Source organism: Pogona vitticeps, chromosome 10 (assembly GCF_051106095.1).
Source record: "Pogona vitticeps strain Pit_001003342236 chromosome 10, PviZW2.1, whole genome shotgun sequence".
Classification (NCBI taxonomy): Eukaryota; Metazoa; Chordata; class Lepidosauria; order Squamata; family Agamidae; genus Pogona; species Pogona vitticeps.
This window is the reverse complement of record NC_135792.1, coordinates 2,885,353-2,903,877: the sequence shown is the minus strand read 5'-3', so window position 1 is coordinate 2,903,877 and position 18,525 is coordinate 2,885,353. Positions and strand designations below refer to the sequence as shown.

At 40.7% G+C, this 18,525-nt stretch overlaps 1 protein-coding gene across 1 annotated transcript in view; it reads left to right on the top strand.

Moving 5' to 3' along the window:
- Positions 1 to 18,525, top strand: part of ITFG1 (integrin alpha FG-GAP repeat containing 1) — a 73,857-nt gene that overhangs the window by 2,256 nt on the left and 53,076 nt on the right. The window contains exons 3-7 of the mRNA XM_020788251.3: positions 714 to 853; positions 2,426 to 2,483; positions 2,734 to 2,808; positions 8,091 to 8,185; positions 17,884 to 17,945. Coding sequence (XP_020643910.3) covers positions 714 to 853; positions 2,426 to 2,483; positions 2,734 to 2,808; positions 8,091 to 8,185; positions 17,884 to 17,945 — 430 coding nt within the window. The remainder of the gene's footprint in view (positions 1 to 713; positions 854 to 2,425; positions 2,484 to 2,733; positions 2,809 to 8,090; positions 8,186 to 17,883; positions 17,946 to 18,525) is intronic.

The following is an 18,525-nucleotide window of genomic DNA, read 5'->3' as shown; positions in this document are numbered from 1 at the left end:
GCTGTAATTCCTGTGTGGCCTTGGGCAAGCTGCACAGGTCCAGGGCACCCCCAGAAGAAGGGAATGATAAACTACTTCTGAGTACTCTCTACCTAGAAACCCCCCAAAAGGGTTGACAGCACACAGCTCCTGAAGATAGAATAAGAACAAAACGGGAGCAAAAAAACAATTGTCTAAAATAAATTATTGGTCTCGAGAGAAATAAATGCAGCTGTAGGATTCATGTAGGCCAAAATCCTGTTGCTTAGTTTGGAAATTGCACTAGAATAGGCCTATTGAATACTGGAGATTTAGTGAATCATATCCTGTGTAGGTCCCATTGAATCAAATGGCCTATTCTAATTGCAAATTACTGTGTTAAAGTAAGTCACAAGTAGCGTAGGCCTGTTAGAATTGATGGAACTTTTGGAGGAGTTTACCCACCAAATCTCCATTGAATAGTGTGATTTACTACACCAGGCAGCAGGATTTTGGCCACTGGCTTAGCAATAAAAGTTTACAGTGTATTTACAGTTAGCATCTACACTTTCAGCTTTAAGTCTACACTGTATAGAAGCAAATTTATTAAAAGTAGAGAGGGTCAGAACAGGAAGGATGATTTCATCTTCAGGTTTTATCCTGCATGGAGAGCAGGATACAAAGTAATGCTGCAGTTACAGATACTCTGTAATGTCACTTCATTCATGTAACCATTTTTTCCCAATTAATTTTAGAAATGTTGTGATAACCAGCGTGGTCCCTGGTGATTATGATGGTGATTCTCAAATGGATGTCCTTCTGACAACTCGTCCACAAAAGCAACCCAGTGCTGACTTAACTGTTTTGATCTTTTGGGGAAAAAATCAAACATTAGGTAGGCCTCACTGATCTTTTAAAGAAAAAAAGAAAGAAAGAAATTAAGATGGCTAGCTATAGCCTTGTTTGTCTGTATGTGTGTTGGGATTCGGTTATTGAATCATTCCTCCTCCTGCTCTCCTTGATTTCCATCTGTTCAAACGTCCACAAGGGCACAGAGGCTAACAATACCGAGCTAAGTAGCCAAATGATCTGGCTTAGTATAATACATTCAGGCCCCTTAACCCATGATTCCCCACCCTCCACTTTTCCTGGATGAAGATGTGTATGCAATCCTATGTATGTTGAAATATACACAGGTACCTTCTCTGTGCATGGGGCATTTGAAAGTGCAGCAGCAGGGGAACGGGGAGATCAGCAAGCATCACTCCATTCCCACTCCCAACGCATGCGTTTATTTAGTTCTATACAGTGGAACTTGCAGACAGGGATAGGATGTGGTGCAATAATGTGTTTCCTGTTTACTTTTCCCTTTGCAATTATGAGGTGGCTTTATGGATTGCCAGGGCAAACTGGGAATGGATCAGTAGCGCACACACCTTGAGATTGAGCTGCAAGCTGAAATGTGGTTCAGATCTTTCCCTTCTGTGTTCTCAGTGGATTGGCCTGGGCAAGGAGCTATATCTCCCATTTATTTTACTCCGTGATATCTTAATATCTTACAGAGTTCACACAGAGGTTACAGATAATGGTTTGAGAAGGTGATTTATAAACCTTACATGTGCAATCTGTAGAAGACTAGATACTTTTAGGCCTCTTTAGTGAAAGAGCTGAGTGTGAACTTCAGCATTTTCTAATAAAATCAACTGAAGGTTAAAGTTCTTAACTTTGAATGTGCCAATATTGCAATGTTAATGGATCAAAGCTGTCCATCTGTCACATCCTGGAATTTCTCTTCCTTTTTTGACATGAAGGAAAATCAAGTGGATGTTTTAATATCGTGCTGAATTTTTATGTGGCTATTTGTTTTTTTAATTTGATTTATTTAAAGTAGTTGGTTTTGAAACTGTAGTAGTAATAAAACTCAAAGAACTGTAAGAAGTAAAAAAACGAATGCTTGAAATATATTTGTGTCATGTGACATCAAGCAACTTCTGACTTCTACTCCAATATTATTTTTTGCTGATCAAGGTGTGGTTTACCACTGCCATCCCTCCCTAGCAGGTTTCCATAGCTTGAGTTGGGATTTGAACACAGGTCTTCTGATCCTTCGCCCACACCATACCAGATCTCCTTGAAATACCTACCTCATGGCGCAGTGGATAAAACGCTGTACTGCAGCTAAAACTGTGCTCACGACCTGGGGTTCAAATCCCAGGTAGCCGGCTCAAGGTTGACTCAGCCTTCCATCCTTCCGAGGTCGGTAAAATGAGTACCCAGCTTGCTGGGGGGGGGGGCAATGTGTAGCCTGTATAATGAAATTGTAAACTGCCCGGAGAGTGCTTGTAGCACTGTGGGGCGGTATATAAGTCCAAAAATAAATAAATAAATAAATAAATAAAGATAAACAAGAAAAAGAATACCTCCTAATATATGGAGTTTAACCATTCCTAACTTTCTTTGTTTTTAGATATAAATCATAAACTTGTATTAAACCGGACATTTCATGATGAGCCGCTAATTATGGAGTAAGTACATATATATTTCTTGTTATGGGAAGGGTTCCTAATTGTACATTAGAACAAAACAAACTAGGAGCCGTGCTCGTTTAAAATGTTTATCTTCAAAAGACTTATTCCTATCTGTGGTTAATCCTGTGTTTAAAAAGATAATAGTAATTAGCACTTTAAATCTTACCGTGTGAATTAGTCTACTTCATATGCTGATATATTGACAGCGCTGGTTCACTGACATTTTTCTGTTGCTTTTGCGGTGCAGTTTCAATGGAGACTTAGTTCCCGATGTGTTTGGAGTTACAAATGAAACGGATAAACCACAAGTACTCCTTGGCAAGTAGGTAGAACCCATGTTGTTTGAGAACGTGCATCGTTACGTTATAAGGGCTTATGCTACAATATTGCTGTCATAAATCCTGCTGCTGTCAAGAGAATGTTCACGTAGAAGAGCTGCACTATGTGTTGTGTATTGGTGGCAGGATGGAAAAAACCTAGAATGTGGATTATTATTACTAGGCAGATATTAATATTCAAAATGACAAAGGTTGGAAAAGACTAGGAATAGATGGTGGCCTCTTTCCCATTTTCCCGTCTTTGATTCCAATTTCTTCTTCCCCTTGTTCAATTGAATAATGGTTTTGGCATTTTATGAGTAATGGATGCTCATCACATGTAGAACTACCCCGCCTGATGAAGAGCCCTGTAGGGTCAAAAGCTAGGCTATGTTGGTGGGGCGGGGTTTTTTTTTAGAGGTCTAGTAAATATCACCCACTCTTGACTTCATATTGTGTATCAGGAGTATGTTAACCAGTGTACAGTGAGACTGTAACATTAACCATGATTACCCTGTTTCCCTGAAAATAAGCCCTAGTAGGATTTTTCCAGATACTCGTCATATAAACCCTACCCCAAGAATAAGCCTCAGTTAAGTGAAACCCCGCCCTCCACCCTTGTGCGGCAACTTGGAGAAGATGACGTGACTGTATTTGAATCAATGTAGATGGTTGTACATGAAAAAAATAAAACATCCCCTTAGAATAAGCCCTAATGCGTTTTTTGAAGCAAAAATTAATATAAGACCCTTGGGGAAACACAGTAAGATTACACCGAGACATGAAAAATGGCCTTGTCTGTGGTGGCACCTTCGTTGTGAAGTGCTCCTGCTTCGGAGGCCGGATGGCAGTGATGTTGAGTTCCACCTCGCCACCAAGTTGAAATCTGTCTGTCTACCAAAGCCTTTGGGATTTAAATGAGTTGTGGAGTCTGTCATAATTCTACAGTGTTAGGTGGTTTTAAATTGCTTAAATTGTTTTTCTGTGTTTCATTGTTTTCAGTATTCAAATTGTTATTCATTAGTTTATTAGTTTTATTAGATATTTGATGCTGTTTTAAATGGTGTGTGTTTGTTTAATTTGTATACTGTACATCTGGCCAAGGGCCACTCTGGGCGGTTCACCGCAGAAAATAGCAATAGACAACAATCCTGATAAAACAACCTTAAATTGTGTTAACGCACATTTCAAAGTGATAAAAGCAATATAAATTGAACATTCTAACTTAAATACAATACAACAAAACATTTAGAACCCTCCCTGAGGTTATAATCTCTTCCACAGCCGTCACACACTCTTTCCTTCCACACCTCCACCCCATGGGATCTCATGCCAGTAACTCACTTGTCCTTCAGGATCATGCCACTCCTCCTACATACACATTCTCTCTCTCACACACACACACACACTCCTACAGGCACACACTCCTGTGCATTCCCTCCTAGATTTTCCCTTCCTCTTCTTCTCAGCCTTCCACATTACAGATAATTTCCTCCCTGTCTCTTATATGATTCTCTGGCCCCTTCCTTTAATTGCTGTATTTACCGATCAGTACTGATGAAGGGTTTTATCCCATCATCACTTCCTTTCTCTCTCTCTCTCTCTCTCTCTCTCCTTTCAAATGGCTAGGAGCTTTTCCCAGCCAAAGTGCAGCTGTCCACTGTGCTCCCTTCTAAATAATGAAACTGTATGGGCCCCAGAGATACTCTGGGGAGCAAAGGTTTGGAGGGGGCAGGAAGCCATCCCCTTTGTTCTGAAGCATTTCCAGTTCCTCATTTTTAAAAAAATCAATAGATATGCCCGGGTCTAACATGACTCAGCTTTTTGCTTCCCTACGAGACTGTGGTGACAACCACTGCCCCAGGAGCCAGATCAAGCGTGGTGATGGTTTCCAGATACATATAAGTTCAGTGAAACATTACAGCAAGACAAGTACTGTATGAGAAGCACACCAGCTTGCAATTCTCAGCAGTAAGCCTGCATCGCTTAAAAAGTTTAGTTCTTCCCTAACAGAACATCAGGAGTTACAAAAACGTATCAAGAAATTTCCATGAGATCATCTCAGTAGAACTCTGCTTTTCACTTGAATTTCTTTGGTAGGTTGCAGGAGTTTTGTTTCATGTGAAACATGGCTCATCCCTGAGTCTTTTAATAGGATATATATGAATATCAAGTTATTTTATGACTGTTGCCCAGTTAAAGAAATCTTGGTAAATAATCATGGCTAAGGATTAGTTGCTTTAACCTTTGTCTATGCATCAAATTAACATTTCTGAAATATGACCGTTTTAAGCGGCTTCTTACCAACACCAGGGAAGTGCGTTTTGAAATGGAGCTTGCCATCTGCCTTTCTGTAAACACTTTTATTAGAAATGATGCTTTGAGAACAACCTGTGAATTGTGGCCCACTCTTAAGTCAACTAAATTGCTGTTGATGAATCTTAATCTAGTTAATCAACCAAATATTGCAGCCTCATTGGTGGCAAAAACATATGTGAACACGGATAGCGACAGGGGGTAGATAGCCTGCACCATGGAGGAGATCCAGATGCTGCAGGTTTGTTTTATGTGAAGAGTGGCCACGCTTACCAAGAGAAAGGAAATGGGTTGTTGTGAAATGTTTTGCTCTGCCCTGGGGCTTTTTCCAATTGTGGCAAGAGAAGCACATGAGACCTAGGGAAGTCAATGAGATTATTTCACTGTTTCCATAGAAACAGTACATCAGTTTTTCTAACTTGCAGCCCCTAGGCACTTAAATCTTTTAATTATGGAAACCTGTTTGTATCCTTCATAACTAAGAGCACCATCCTCAAATAAAAAGGTAAAAGGTTCCCTCGTTTAGTTAAATTATCTAGTAATTTACGATACCTATACTTAAAGAGCGAGATTACTGTCATTTTGCTCTTATTAAGAAGCGATGTCTTAGAAAAACGTTGGTGTCTCTATGGACAAGGGCAGTTATTTTTGTATTCGTAAGAATAGAGCAATGTTTTGATTTTCAGATCATTTCAAGAGTCTAGAGTGGGGGGGATCTTCTCCCCTTCTGATAGAGAATGGCGTTTTTCTGTAGTTTCTTGGCCATTAATCTCTTTCATTTTTATCAAGATGACTTCCATCTAAAATCCGTGACTTGCGGAACAAAGCCTGCATATTCCTCAAGGGTGTGTGTGATAGCGACCGTAACCTTGAAATGATTATGTTGGAACATTTTTTTAAAATCAGTTTTTGAACCCAAAAAAGGGAGGGGTATTTCCTTGTGTTCTCTTTCCTCCGCTCTCTCTGCCGCCACTCCCCCTGCAACACACTGGGTGGGCATATTTATCCTGGAAGATAATGTTGTTCAAAAGGTAGTTGAATGTTACAAGGCAGATTATACAAAACTCCTTGCAGAGTAGAGAAAGCAGGGATACGCTTTATTTCCTTGCAACTCAGTATTCAGTTTTCAATGGATCAAATGTTCAGGCGGGACTTCTGTAGAGATCACAGCAGACTTACGTAGCATGGTGTCTTTATCCGTTCAGAAATGGAAAACGTGTGTATGACGTAGGTTAAGATATTTGAAGCCCATACTCGAATTAGCAGTGCATGCAAAGGCCCAAGTAATTGAGATAATTAATATAAGCAGGTCTTCACTGGAGGCATGAAACCAGCTCCTGTAAGAGGGGGGCAAGTTCTCCCACTGCTTTTTTGCCAGCTCCCTGTGGGCTAATGAATATTTTTGTTTCCCACCCAGTGACTTCTGCTTGCTTATTTTCTGGACTTCCCTCTCCTGGCAGCCCTCTTGTTTTTCCAGCCTGGCAGGGAGGTGGTCTACTTACTGGGCTCATCCCTCCGCTGTCATGCTGCTCGCTGGCCTGCAGTGTCCTCTCTGCCTCCCACCTGGGGGATTAAATACCAACCAGGGTTGTCATGTTGTGTTGGGGGAAAGGAGGGGGCACACCAAAGGATTTGCACAGGGCACTAGGTGGCCTCCTTCCAACAGGAAAGGGGGATCATGTGGTCCTTGAGATGTCACTGGTGCTGCTGCTCCTCCCATCAGCTCCAACCTGCATAGCTAGAGGCGAGGGCTCGTGGGAGATGTAGTTCAGCAGCATCTGGCTGGCTGCATGATCTCTGCCCCCATCCCAGAGGGTCTCCAGGAGAGTTTGTTCAATCAGAGAGTCAAGGTTCTTCTATTAGTAAAAGTTGTCCTTTCCTACCTTTCCATCGGGTTCTTTCTGAGATTTCAATGTGTTTCTTCCCTTTATTCAGCAATGTAACTCAGGCTGAGAGAGAGAGTTAAAAGCATGCTTTGTCGCTGAGCAGGAATTTTAACCCACATCCCCCTAATGTCAGTATAACATCAGTGGACCACCCTCTTGTTCCACCCCCCTGGATGAGATTGTCTGCCCCTCTGGAATAAAGTGAACAGGTCATCATTGGCCTGAGGCTGTAGGGGCTGGCTAATTTAAAATGAATAAATCAGTAGAAAAAAATCAAAATTCCTTTGATTTCCTATCATAGAAGAGCAGTCTGCTGGGGTTTCAATGCTGTGTTTTTAAAACAAGTCATTCACTTACACTTTTGGACTCAGAACGAGCTGTTGCTTAAATGTTATGACAGGATGCACTGGGGGAGGTGAAACTTAAATTCTGAGGCATGAAATGGGCATCAGGTTAAGTTCCAAGAAGGACTTTTAAGGAATCAGTATCTTAAGCCCAGATCTTCTTAAAGAATGCTTAATCGTTGAATGAGCTGGTCAAAGTTCAGAACAGGCAGTTGGCAATACGAATTAAATATGTTTTAGCAACTATTTGGAAGAGAACCGGGGAAAACCTCTATATTTTTCCCCTGGCAACCAACTTAGAGATCTTTCTTACAGGCTTTCTTTTGCACCCTGTCTCTGAATATTTTCTTTTAGCTCACTTGGTTATAGCTGTCCCTCTATAAATGTTATGGCTTCCAAAGTGAGTGGAAAAGGGCCACCCAGTTACTCTCAAATTTTGCCACTCCTGATTAAAGCATGAATGAAAAGACAGCCATTGTATTTTCTTGGGTGGCTCATTCTTCCACTAAAGTCTGAACCATCTAAAAACAACCTAAGACTCATAAATGTAAAAGTGAACAGATGTATTGTAGTGTAAGTTTTTCAGCACACAATCATTTTCTAAGTAGAAAGGTATATAGGTGTGAAAAAATAAACAAATCCACTGATTCACACCCTTTTATTGGCATAGGGATGCAAAATAAATGATGCGTACATGACTGAATATTTTTACAGCTCACTTCTAACTATTTTATTTCTTAGGTCTCTCTCATGGCAACCAGCACTGGACGCACAAAACAAAATGTATAAACCCCACTCTCATGCATTCATAGATCTGAGTAATGATTTCACTGCAGGTAAATCCATAATTTTGATATTCTTTTAAACTTCATCTCGCTGTCGTATGAATAAACAAGAGTAACGAGTCTTAAACAGCTTATGTATGGGTTGCAGTTTTCTTAGGCTGGACATTATATATCGTAACACAGTATTTTCCTTAGAAATGTTAGAATTAGAGATGGTCATGAACTTCCAAACGGGCGTTTGGTCTTCGGACGAACAAGTGTTCCTCCGGGGAGCTCAAGCTACTAGAAGTATCTGTCTTTCTTCCTGTGTTGTCATCAGAACAACCCTGTAATCCAGGTCGGGTTGAGAGGGTGTGACTGGCCCAAGGTCACCTGCTGAGTTTTGTGGCCGAGGGGGAATTTGGACACAGGACTCATGGGTTCTGGTCCAGAACTCTGACTGTCCCATCACCCTGGCCCTAAGGCAGGGGTGGGCAGTTAATTTCTATAGGGAGGGCTACATGAAAAATCTGAGCTGTGTTTGGGGGCCGAACCAACTTTACTTACAAATAAAATGAAACAGTGATGTTATGATTGTTTTTATTCTAAACTTGTTAATCTTCACAAACACTAAAGAGTTTTTTTGTGGTATGTTAAAGATAAGTAACTGATCAACTTTAGGCAAAAAGCTATAAATGGTTTTGATGTTCAGAACTGTCCGCGGGCTGGACAAGAGCGGCTCACAGGCCATATGTGGCCCTCGGGCCGCATTTTGCCCAGGTCTGCCCTAAGGAGTGTTCCCTGGCATCTTGATTGAAAGGCTACAGGGTGAGACAAGAGCTTACTGGATAATCTTTGCTGGGTCCTGTGTGACCAGCTGTACACTCCCTTCCAGTGTTTTAACTGCGGGCCTAACAAAAGGCCATCCTTTTAACTGCTGTTTTTGATACCAAGTAAAAAGACCTTCAATCTTCCAGCTTAAAAAACCTGTTCCTTTGTTTCACATTTTCCTTTATTGTCTTTTTCTGTTTTTGCATGTGAACTTTATCCTCTGAAGGGCCTAGAGAGCTTTGATTGTTAGAATGGCAAAAGAATGCTATAAATAGGTGTAAATAAGTTCCTTAAACCTATCTGTCCTTGGATGTAGTTGCGTTGTAACAGTGAGGTGGAAAGCGCAATCCAGAATCTTCAACACATAGATGGGACTTGGGGAGGGATTTGAAGCAAATAAGAAATGTTTTTAGCATTAAAAATAACTTTGGAGGTATGCACAAAGATAAAACAGGAAAGATTCACGTCCAGCATGTAGAGAAGGCACTATGTTTATTTCTACGACAGATGTAGCAGAAGAGTGGAGCCAGCTAAACTATTTTTTGACGGTTGTATCGCTCTAGACAGCTTAACAGATTTAAAGTGTGTTTGAAAAGGGGGAGCAAATCATCTCTTCCTGCCTCAACGGCTGTGTGTCAGTTTTGGTTTAAACCTAATCTATTTTCAAACTACTGCTGTGTTAACCCCTCCCGAAGGGAAGGTGGCGTTCCAAGATTCGAAAAACTCAGGGAGTAGCTCCGTGTAGCCAAAGATTTTGGCACTTAGATCTGTTCTGCCGTAGAGTTTCAAAACCAACTTGTAAAGTAGCTTTGGGACCAAGGTCATTTTGTATTCTAAGAGTGCTATCATCCCACTAAGTACGCTAAAACACTTGAGTGTTTCTTTTTTAAAAGATTCTCTATGTTCTGGCCGTTTTCTTTTTTCTAATGTGTTGTGCCTTCGTTCCATTTGTACCTCTCTTTCCCATCATATGGGAAATATGTTATTGGAACTAAGCCAGTGTTTCAGAACCCTTAATACTTATTGAATTCTTTTTTTAAAAAAATATTTGTATACTTATAGTTTTTAACTTCTGGATATTGTCCTTTTAATCATGTAAGCCTCCTTGGGTCCTTTGAAGGAGAAAGGCTGGATAAAAAATATTTTAAATACATTTGTAACTAAAATAGATCACATTTTCTCCTGTCTGATCATTGCTATCATTCCTCTTCCATCTCTCTGTTAATTGCCTTTGCATCTGCTTTTAAGATTGCTCTTATTCTTCCTAAATTATGACATACGGAAGTGTTGTTTTTGTCATGTGCCGTCATGCTGCTTCTGGCCTTAATGGGGGATGTGAAATGTTCACAAAATGGTTTGCCATTGGCACCCACACTCAATTTTTCATGGCTGAGCAGTGATTTGAATCTGAGACCTAGGCCGACACTCCAATCAGAACACCACGCTGGCTCTCGGTGGCATATACACAAATAAAAATAAGAATGGGAGTTTATGTAAGAGTTCTAGAAGAGTGGTTCTCAACTTTTGCTAGCTTATGTCAGAGAAGTGTGTGGCTTAGCAGGACAGAAGCAAAAGCTTCAGTTTTTCCTAGAAGGACATTTATATCTGTGCAAGTTGTTCTATCTGCCACTTACTATGGGTTGAGGAACCTGGGGAGGGGAAGATGAAGTCTGGAATAAGTGTCTGGAATAAGTACCAGTTGTTGCCACATGACGATTCGTGACAGTCCCAGCCAGCCAGCAAACCCCACAATAAGGGATACTGGAAGTTGTCATTGCACAAGCACTCTATTCTAGACAGTTCTAATAACACTAACGATTATGATGATGATGATTATAATAGCAAAGAACTGCTGAGCCCAAATTCCGTCCGCCCTGTACATTTACAGGGAATCTCATGAAGAATTGTGTGTTTGCATTCCAGAAATGGATACTGCTAGAAATTGGGCCAAATCCTGATGCTACTTTGTCTTTGGTTAACAGCGTATGAGCTCTCGCTGTCTTAAAAATACATGCATCGACTGGAGCAAAAACAACAACCCAAGAGCGATCTAATCTGTCTCAAGGAGCTAACAGTTTTTCTCCTGCTCTCTGGGTCCTGGGGAATCCTAATCTTGTTGCAAAAGCAGATTTATGATTTCAAGTATTATTCTTTGCCTTGAAAGCATCTTTATCAGCAGAATTAATAGCCTTGACCTGAGCCATGTGTTTTCTGTGTACTGCTATAGTAAGCTCTCGGGGTGTTATAGATGGAGTTGGAGAACATGATAAATACAAAATGTGAAAACAGCCTTGTCGAAAGACGCAAAAGTGGTTCCAGTTCAAAATAATGGTCTCTGCACAGATAGCAGCGAGGAGAACGCGACCTGATTTTTATACCGAGGAAGCTGATGGGGTTGAATGCAGCTTTAGGAGGCTGCATGTGCTTTCTTGACTTCGCTATGGTCAGTTCAGTCAGTCCTTCTTTAGGGAGACTGAGAACTCTCAGTATTGCAGGGGTGAGAAGCTACATTCAGTAGTGAGTTATGCCTACAATCTGTAGTTCATTCATCTCTCTCTAGGTTTTTTTTTTGTCTTACCACGTCTTTCCATGGCATTGAAGTCGTTTTAATAGCTGTGAATTTGTTTAACAAAAAAAAGTTAAAGTAAAATCCTGTATTGAACAGATACTTTATGCAGTTTAAAATTACCCTAGATTTAGAAGTTGAATACAGTTATTATCGGGAAGAACATAAGCAGAGGTTTGTGTACCAATTTGCTGAAATAGAAATTACTGCTGTCTAAAAGAACTGGCTTATTAGACAGGGAGGTAGAGGAGTATCTACAGGTGTTGATATATTTTTTACATTTGCTCTGTTACACTCTTTCCTTGCCTTTTGCATTGCCATTACGAATTTCGCAATTCTTAAATGTAACATAGTTAACATGGGGGGAAAAACAATAAATAAACCTGTGTGGTCTTTACACAACACAAAAAATGGGCAAGTGATCTCATTATGAGACTACTAAAAAAAATCAAAGAAAGAAATGCTGGCTCTCAACATGCACCAGTCTTCATTGGGACCTTGTCAGGTAGGTTAGCTTGAGAGATGAGTGGCCTGGGCTCTCCCAGTGTGTGAGGATTTGAACCCAGGCCCATTTTACCCACTACAACTTGCTGATTCTTTCCATAGCAGTTCTTTGGCCAACTTCCCAAAAATCCAACCAGTTCTTCCCCACTTGGTTTGGGATATAAGCTGTGTAGTTTCCAGTGCCCATGGGGGAACGCCACTGAGAGAGTGATCAAATGCTTAATTCCTTTCAAGTTGTGGCTTGCATACTTTAAAACCGGAATGTGATCTCTTTCTTTTTGTCAATCACTTTTGTTGAGTTATTTCTCTTGTCTTGTCATTCACTGCACAGCTTCACTTTTGGTATAGCATTAGATTCCGTGGATTACCTGCCATGCCTCCAGCATTCAAGCATCCCAGCCCCCTGCTCACTTGGGTGTCCATCTTCCCACCTGTGTGAGGACCCCTGTCAGCTCTGTACGATCTGGTCTATAGAAAATCCGTAACACCTGTCTCGAACCAAAACTCACAGACTGAACGCCGATGCCAAGTGACAGAGACTTGAGTAGGGAGGAGTACGGCATTTGAGAAAGGAATTTCTATAGGTGTTTCAAAATAGCACAATGGCTTGGTTGTTCCCTTGGATTTCTATTTTCCCAGTTTCCTTGTGTGCCAACTGCAGCTTCTTGAGATTCAGTGGGATTCCAAAATGCAGTGGGTTGAGTCGAGACGGTTGTAATGAAGGCAAATAAACATGTAAATGTCACATACAATGTCTCCTGTTGGAATAAAGAGAAGCGCCGTGAGAGTCAGGAAAAGAATTAAGTGGCTGTTGGCAAAGATTTTGCTCAACAGCAGTCCATGTGAATTTCAATGTGGCTTCCCTTTCTAAGCCTCTTTCACCGTGTGAGCATGGTGGAGGGAGAAACTAATGCGAGCTGGCTGTTTGTTCAAGAGCTGCTGGATGCTTTGTGCAATAGGTTTTGCAAGCAGGCGGGCAGAGGCGTTCCAGGAGGGGGAAAATGGCAGCTGCTCTGCCCTGTGCATTGCTAATTGTCATGCAGGTAGCATCTCTCCTTACACCAGCAAAGGGAGTGCTTTATTAACTACCTCCATTCCTTCCTTTCTAGCAATAAATCCAGTACTTGGCCAGCAGTTTACAAGCCCCAGATCCAAGGCCGTTTTCCTCACAAGGCTATCAAAAGAATCAAAGAAACCATCCCTGTCCCCCCCACCCCAACAATCTGAGCAGGCAGCCTAATAACATTGCAAAAGAAGCAGCGAAATGCAAATTAAAAGCATTCTAGGGATGGGGACTGCCTGAACTCAGAAAAGGGAGCTGGAACCTTTCATAGATACATTTCTGCCTCTCCCCTGTGCTTGTCCGTTCTTCCAGGTGCCCTGGCAATGGCCTTTCCTCTACGGGGAGAGTTCGCTGGCGCCATTATTAGTATCCTTTGGACACGAAGCCAAGGGTAGCCCTCTTCCCCCAAAGTTTTAGTAGTAAGCAATATCCATTTAACATTAATGGCTTTAGTGGAACATGCAGCATTATAATTTTTATCATGTTGATTGCTATAGGTTTTTTTTAATTGGAGCTTAAAAGTTGGCTTGAAGGCACAGAGTAAAAATGGTGGAAATCTTCTAAATAAACAAATGGCAGTTCAGTAGAAGTGGGAGGCCTTCCCCATCACATGCTGCAGTTGCTTGCATTTGCCGGCTTTTAAAGACTGGATTCTCTACATTTTGATTCAGAACGGTATCCTTCTGAGTTAATGACTGAGACGTAGGCAAGGGATTGCAGCTCCAACCTCAGGGTATGAGACCGGTGTCTCTTTTGCACCAACTCTACCCATGTGCCTGCTAATGGCCCAGAACTTTTCCTCTCCGTCTTATCAAGTAAGCTGATGCTTAGTTTTTATCACCAAAGGGCAACAGGCTCAAGAGGCAGATCTCGTGGGGGGAAGGACGGATGCTTTCTGCATAATGTTGGTATAGTACCCTCCCCAGTTATTGTTGTTTTTTTATGAGAATCAGATGCTCAATGCAAATGAGAAATTAATTGGTTTCCTTACAATAATGTTTAGCTTATGAAGTGTTGAACATAAAAATAATGAGTTTCTAAAGCCTGCTGATGTGGAGTGAAGTTTGTTCCATAGCTCATGGTGAAGAGACACATTTTGTGCCCAGAATAAATGGTATTTCTGGTGCTCATTGCTAAGCTTTGAATGTGAAAGTCCCAGAGGATGAATCCCAGTTGATCTGCATAATTGGAAACATAATTTATCTGTAGAGAGCTAATTTAATACCTGTATGTTTAAATGAAAACTTCAGGGTTAAAATATAGACATAGTCAATCTTATCCATAGATGGCAGTTAGTTATGCCCAATATAATCACTTCTCAAAGCAGTGTTTAACACTTACTGTCGTAAATCAATTGCAGTGTTTGAAAACATTGGTTTCAAGCTCTGCTTTAGAAATCTGATATAATCCATAGTCCATGTTCCTTATAAAGTGTTTTTTTTTACATTTATGTATAATTTTCCAGCTCTTTTTGTATTTGATTAGTTGTCTAGCTTTGAAAGGCAGCATTGCTTACAAGTGATTATTCACCCAAGGATTTTCATGAGCCAGTAGCCAGTGTTGCTGTTTTGGTTTAAATCATAGCATGGCCTTAAATCCACCCAACGATATGGGGGGACCAACTAGGAAGTTTCTCAGCATTCCATACGTAAACGAGGTGATTAGTGGCATGGGGTCTCACTATATAGTTCAGTGCTAACCATGGTTTATCACACAGAGAACAAACCTAACTTCCCTCTCAACTTGTACTTCCAGCAAAGTCAGGAGAAAAAGGTCGTATGCGTTCCACATTTCTTCTGAATGGCCCACAGATTAGGACGTCATCTGAACCTGGAGAGACTGTGGCTAATCTTAACTCTTGGAAATTGTGATACTTGACTTAGATGTTGTGTTCTCAGATGCACTTCCAAGAGTGAACTGTATGTTTGGTTAGCTGGGCACTCTCTTGATTTGTGGCACCTAAAAGTTATGACCGGGTTTTATTCACACATGTTATTTAATAAAAGACATTTCTGTTCCTGCAGGACTATCAGGAAGGAAAACTGAATGCTTATAGATAATGGGTGCTAAAATGCAGCTGAACAGGGTTACCTTGCGGCTGTTCATGGCTGAGAATATGAGCTTGTTTCCTTGTTTTTAGTAGATTATAGTCATCATCATATTTGATGGATGTTTGAAGGGGAGTGTCAGCGTCCCGTGCATGAAGTGTATGCTTGCCCGGTTAAGGGTAGCTCCAACTGTCTTGAACTCCAAAGGTGAAGCACGGATTAAGGTTAAAAGATTAAGGCAAGCCCTCTCTCATCCTAGCTTGAGCAATCCTCTTGACTAGGGTTGCCAAGTCTCAGGAGTTTTCTATTCCTGTCCCCGAGTCTCCAGGCAGACAAATATCTGGTTGAGTACTGTAGTACTATAGGAGGAGGAAGTTGTATCTGATTGCGTGTCCCAGCTTTTGTGCGATTTCCTTTCCACTCCCAACTGGTATCAAGTCTCAATGGCTCAGCACGTAATGTTTGTTTAGGAGGTGGTGTAGGAAATCCACATTTCTATCTCACACTAACCTGCAAACTCATGGATACATGTTATTTTGTAGTAATTACCCAGGGGGCCACCTCATGGCATCCCTAGGGTCTGTCCATACTTACTTCCCAAAGATTTGCACCCAACCCACCCACTCCCCACACTCTCCAGTCCCAAGGAATGGGAAATTGCAGACCTAGCAACCTTACTTGTCATCACTTCTCTCTTGTGACTGTGAGGAGTTGCTCCATTATATCAACTTTTCTTTGGGTTGGAATGCAGTTTAGAACATGGCCTGAGCCCTAAATGGGGCTTAATGTTAACCATAGTTCATGAAAACAAGCCGATTTCATAAACTACGGTTTAAAGTTGGCTTATTTCCACTAACCGTATGCAGTAAGCAAAAGGAATAGTAACAGTTGTTGCCCTGGGAGTTATCATTCTGATTGGCGCTTCTGGTATTAAACTTAACCAGTTGCCTGGCTGATAGTGAATGCAAGCTTTCCTGGGTCTTTAACCAAATATATGGATAGAGCAATGACTGTCTGTTCATCAGCAATCAACTGTAACCATTGGAAGCTTTCAGTTTAATACTGGAAATAGAAGTGATATGTAGTTTAAAGTAGTATATTTTTAAACATTCTTGCTTTTCACTTAAGAGGCATCTCAGATAGATACCGCATACTTCCAAAACTGCTATACAGTACTGTATAATATTGTTTTATTTCTACTTCTCTATGACAGTTTTGTCTTAAACTTTGAGCAGGTATGTGATTTATACCAGACGTTTTACACTGCCACTTCTGGGGGAAAAATGTCATTTTCTCCTCTTCCCTGGTCTAGAATGCAAAAAAGAGAACAAGCCAAGGCAATCTCATCTTAGGAAAAAAAGAGCAGAAAGACAAAATGAATTACGGTACATGGAACATCCATGTACTGTATTTCCATAAGCACCTCTGCACTGTTAACTTAGTAAACCTTTTAGACATTTAAATTATCCTCTTTCTTATAGCTCTTTGTAGTTTGACTCTTTTTTTAAAAAAAATCCTCTCATTTATTCCTCCCACATACCAAACAGCTAAACACATTCTTTGTTTTATCACTAAGCTGCATGACACCACAGCTATTGTATTGCTGGCTGGTTTTAAGAAAAACAAACCCAATCCCTATTTGTTTTGGAGATGCTTATTGTTATTCTGGTCTTGTCGTTTTATACACAGTTTCTTTAGAATAAATCTTGCTGGGTTGAGTTTTCTACTGGTTTCCACCGGCTGTATGTCTTCTTTCATAGTGCACAATTGAGAATCTTACTCGCCACCGGGCAACTGACTCACCAAGCTAGCCAGAGTCACATTACCTAACCTTTTGTGAATATGCTTGGATGGTGAGATCTTTGAATGGCCCCAACTCAGCCAAATGACTGGCATGGTGATGCTTCTGTGATAGAACTGCCACCCTGAGCTAGTGCTGCCTAGTGTTACCGCCTTGAGGTTCAAGTGCCATGTTAAAATGCTTGAATGAAATGGTGATCAATTTTAAATAATAGAGGACTTTTTTCTTATTTTTTTAAGATTCTACTTGTAGTACTACCTGTTTAATGATAGTATTACAGAACCTTAAACTAGCTTCTTCTAAACCTAGATAAAACACATTTTAGAACCCCAACTTCTTTAATGTATTACCATACCAGCCCAATTCAGATATATTGAAATGTACAACAATTAAGAAGGTATTGCGATCTAAGCAAAATCAAAGGTAGCTTTAAGGGCCTTCCCTCGATATGCACATTGGGAAATACTTGTACCATGTGCCCTTAGGTGAGCATAATAAAGGAAGCTATTGCAGTGACTTTATGGCTAAACTGCACCTTGTTTTTATCAACTGTGGGAAATGTATTCTACAAAATAGTATTTTTTTTCAGTGTTTGTATCTGTCCTCAAATATGCAAGCTTTAAGAGTTGTTAGGAGCTTCTTATTTTTTTAAATCACTGCTGAGACACACAGAAACCTGGGTTCAATTCAGATGTTAAATCCAGAATGAAATATATTTTTCAGTTCCACTGGGAAGTGGCGGAAATGGTCACTGGTTGCCATCTGGGATCTAAAGGAAATCCACCGTTTCCCAGGGCAGAAGCTCAAGAGTGGCTGGACCATGGTGCAATAGTTCTCTCTCTCTTATACCCTTTTATATTTGGCTAAAATCTACCTGGTAGAACTACCTTCTGATGCAAAATGTAATTGCTGCAAATAATGGTCTTCTGCTGACTTTTGTCTCTTGTTTCTTTACAGATTTATTTCTTACCACTTTAGTAAATGACAACCAAATTCAGTTTGAAGTATGGGAGAATCAGGTAAGGAGACTAAATACACCTACATTCGAGAAGGCAAACATTAAATATGAATATACCTTCAGGGCCTATGAAACAAGAGCTCTGATTTTAACGATGTAAAGGATGAGAACTTTAGCTTCATTGTTGCTTCCAAACTTCTGTGTCTTTGTGGAGATGATGTTTTCCTTTGGGACCCTCCCTGTGCAGGATTTTAGCATGTCTGCCAATTAAACCACCATGCCTGCCCTAATGCATACGTTAATAGGACTCCTGTTGTGATGTCGTATGTTCTATGAGATTGCCGGCGCTTAATTAGTCAGCATGATGGCTTACGAAAGGAGAGAAAAACAACACATTTTGACAAAGTGCCTCTTTCTTATTCCCTCCAGGTTTTTTTTAACAATTTAAAAATGGCTTGATTTTATTTTATTTTTCATTAGAGAATTGAGGAAAGAGGCTTAGATGATTATTCAGACTTCTTTCTTGCTACTTCATCCTCCCCCCAGCCCAGTTTGGGCACTTGGGTCCAAAAAGGTTTGCGGCCACTACCCTAAACCAACGGGCATATATTGGGTCTTGGAAGCATGAAAATATGTTGTCT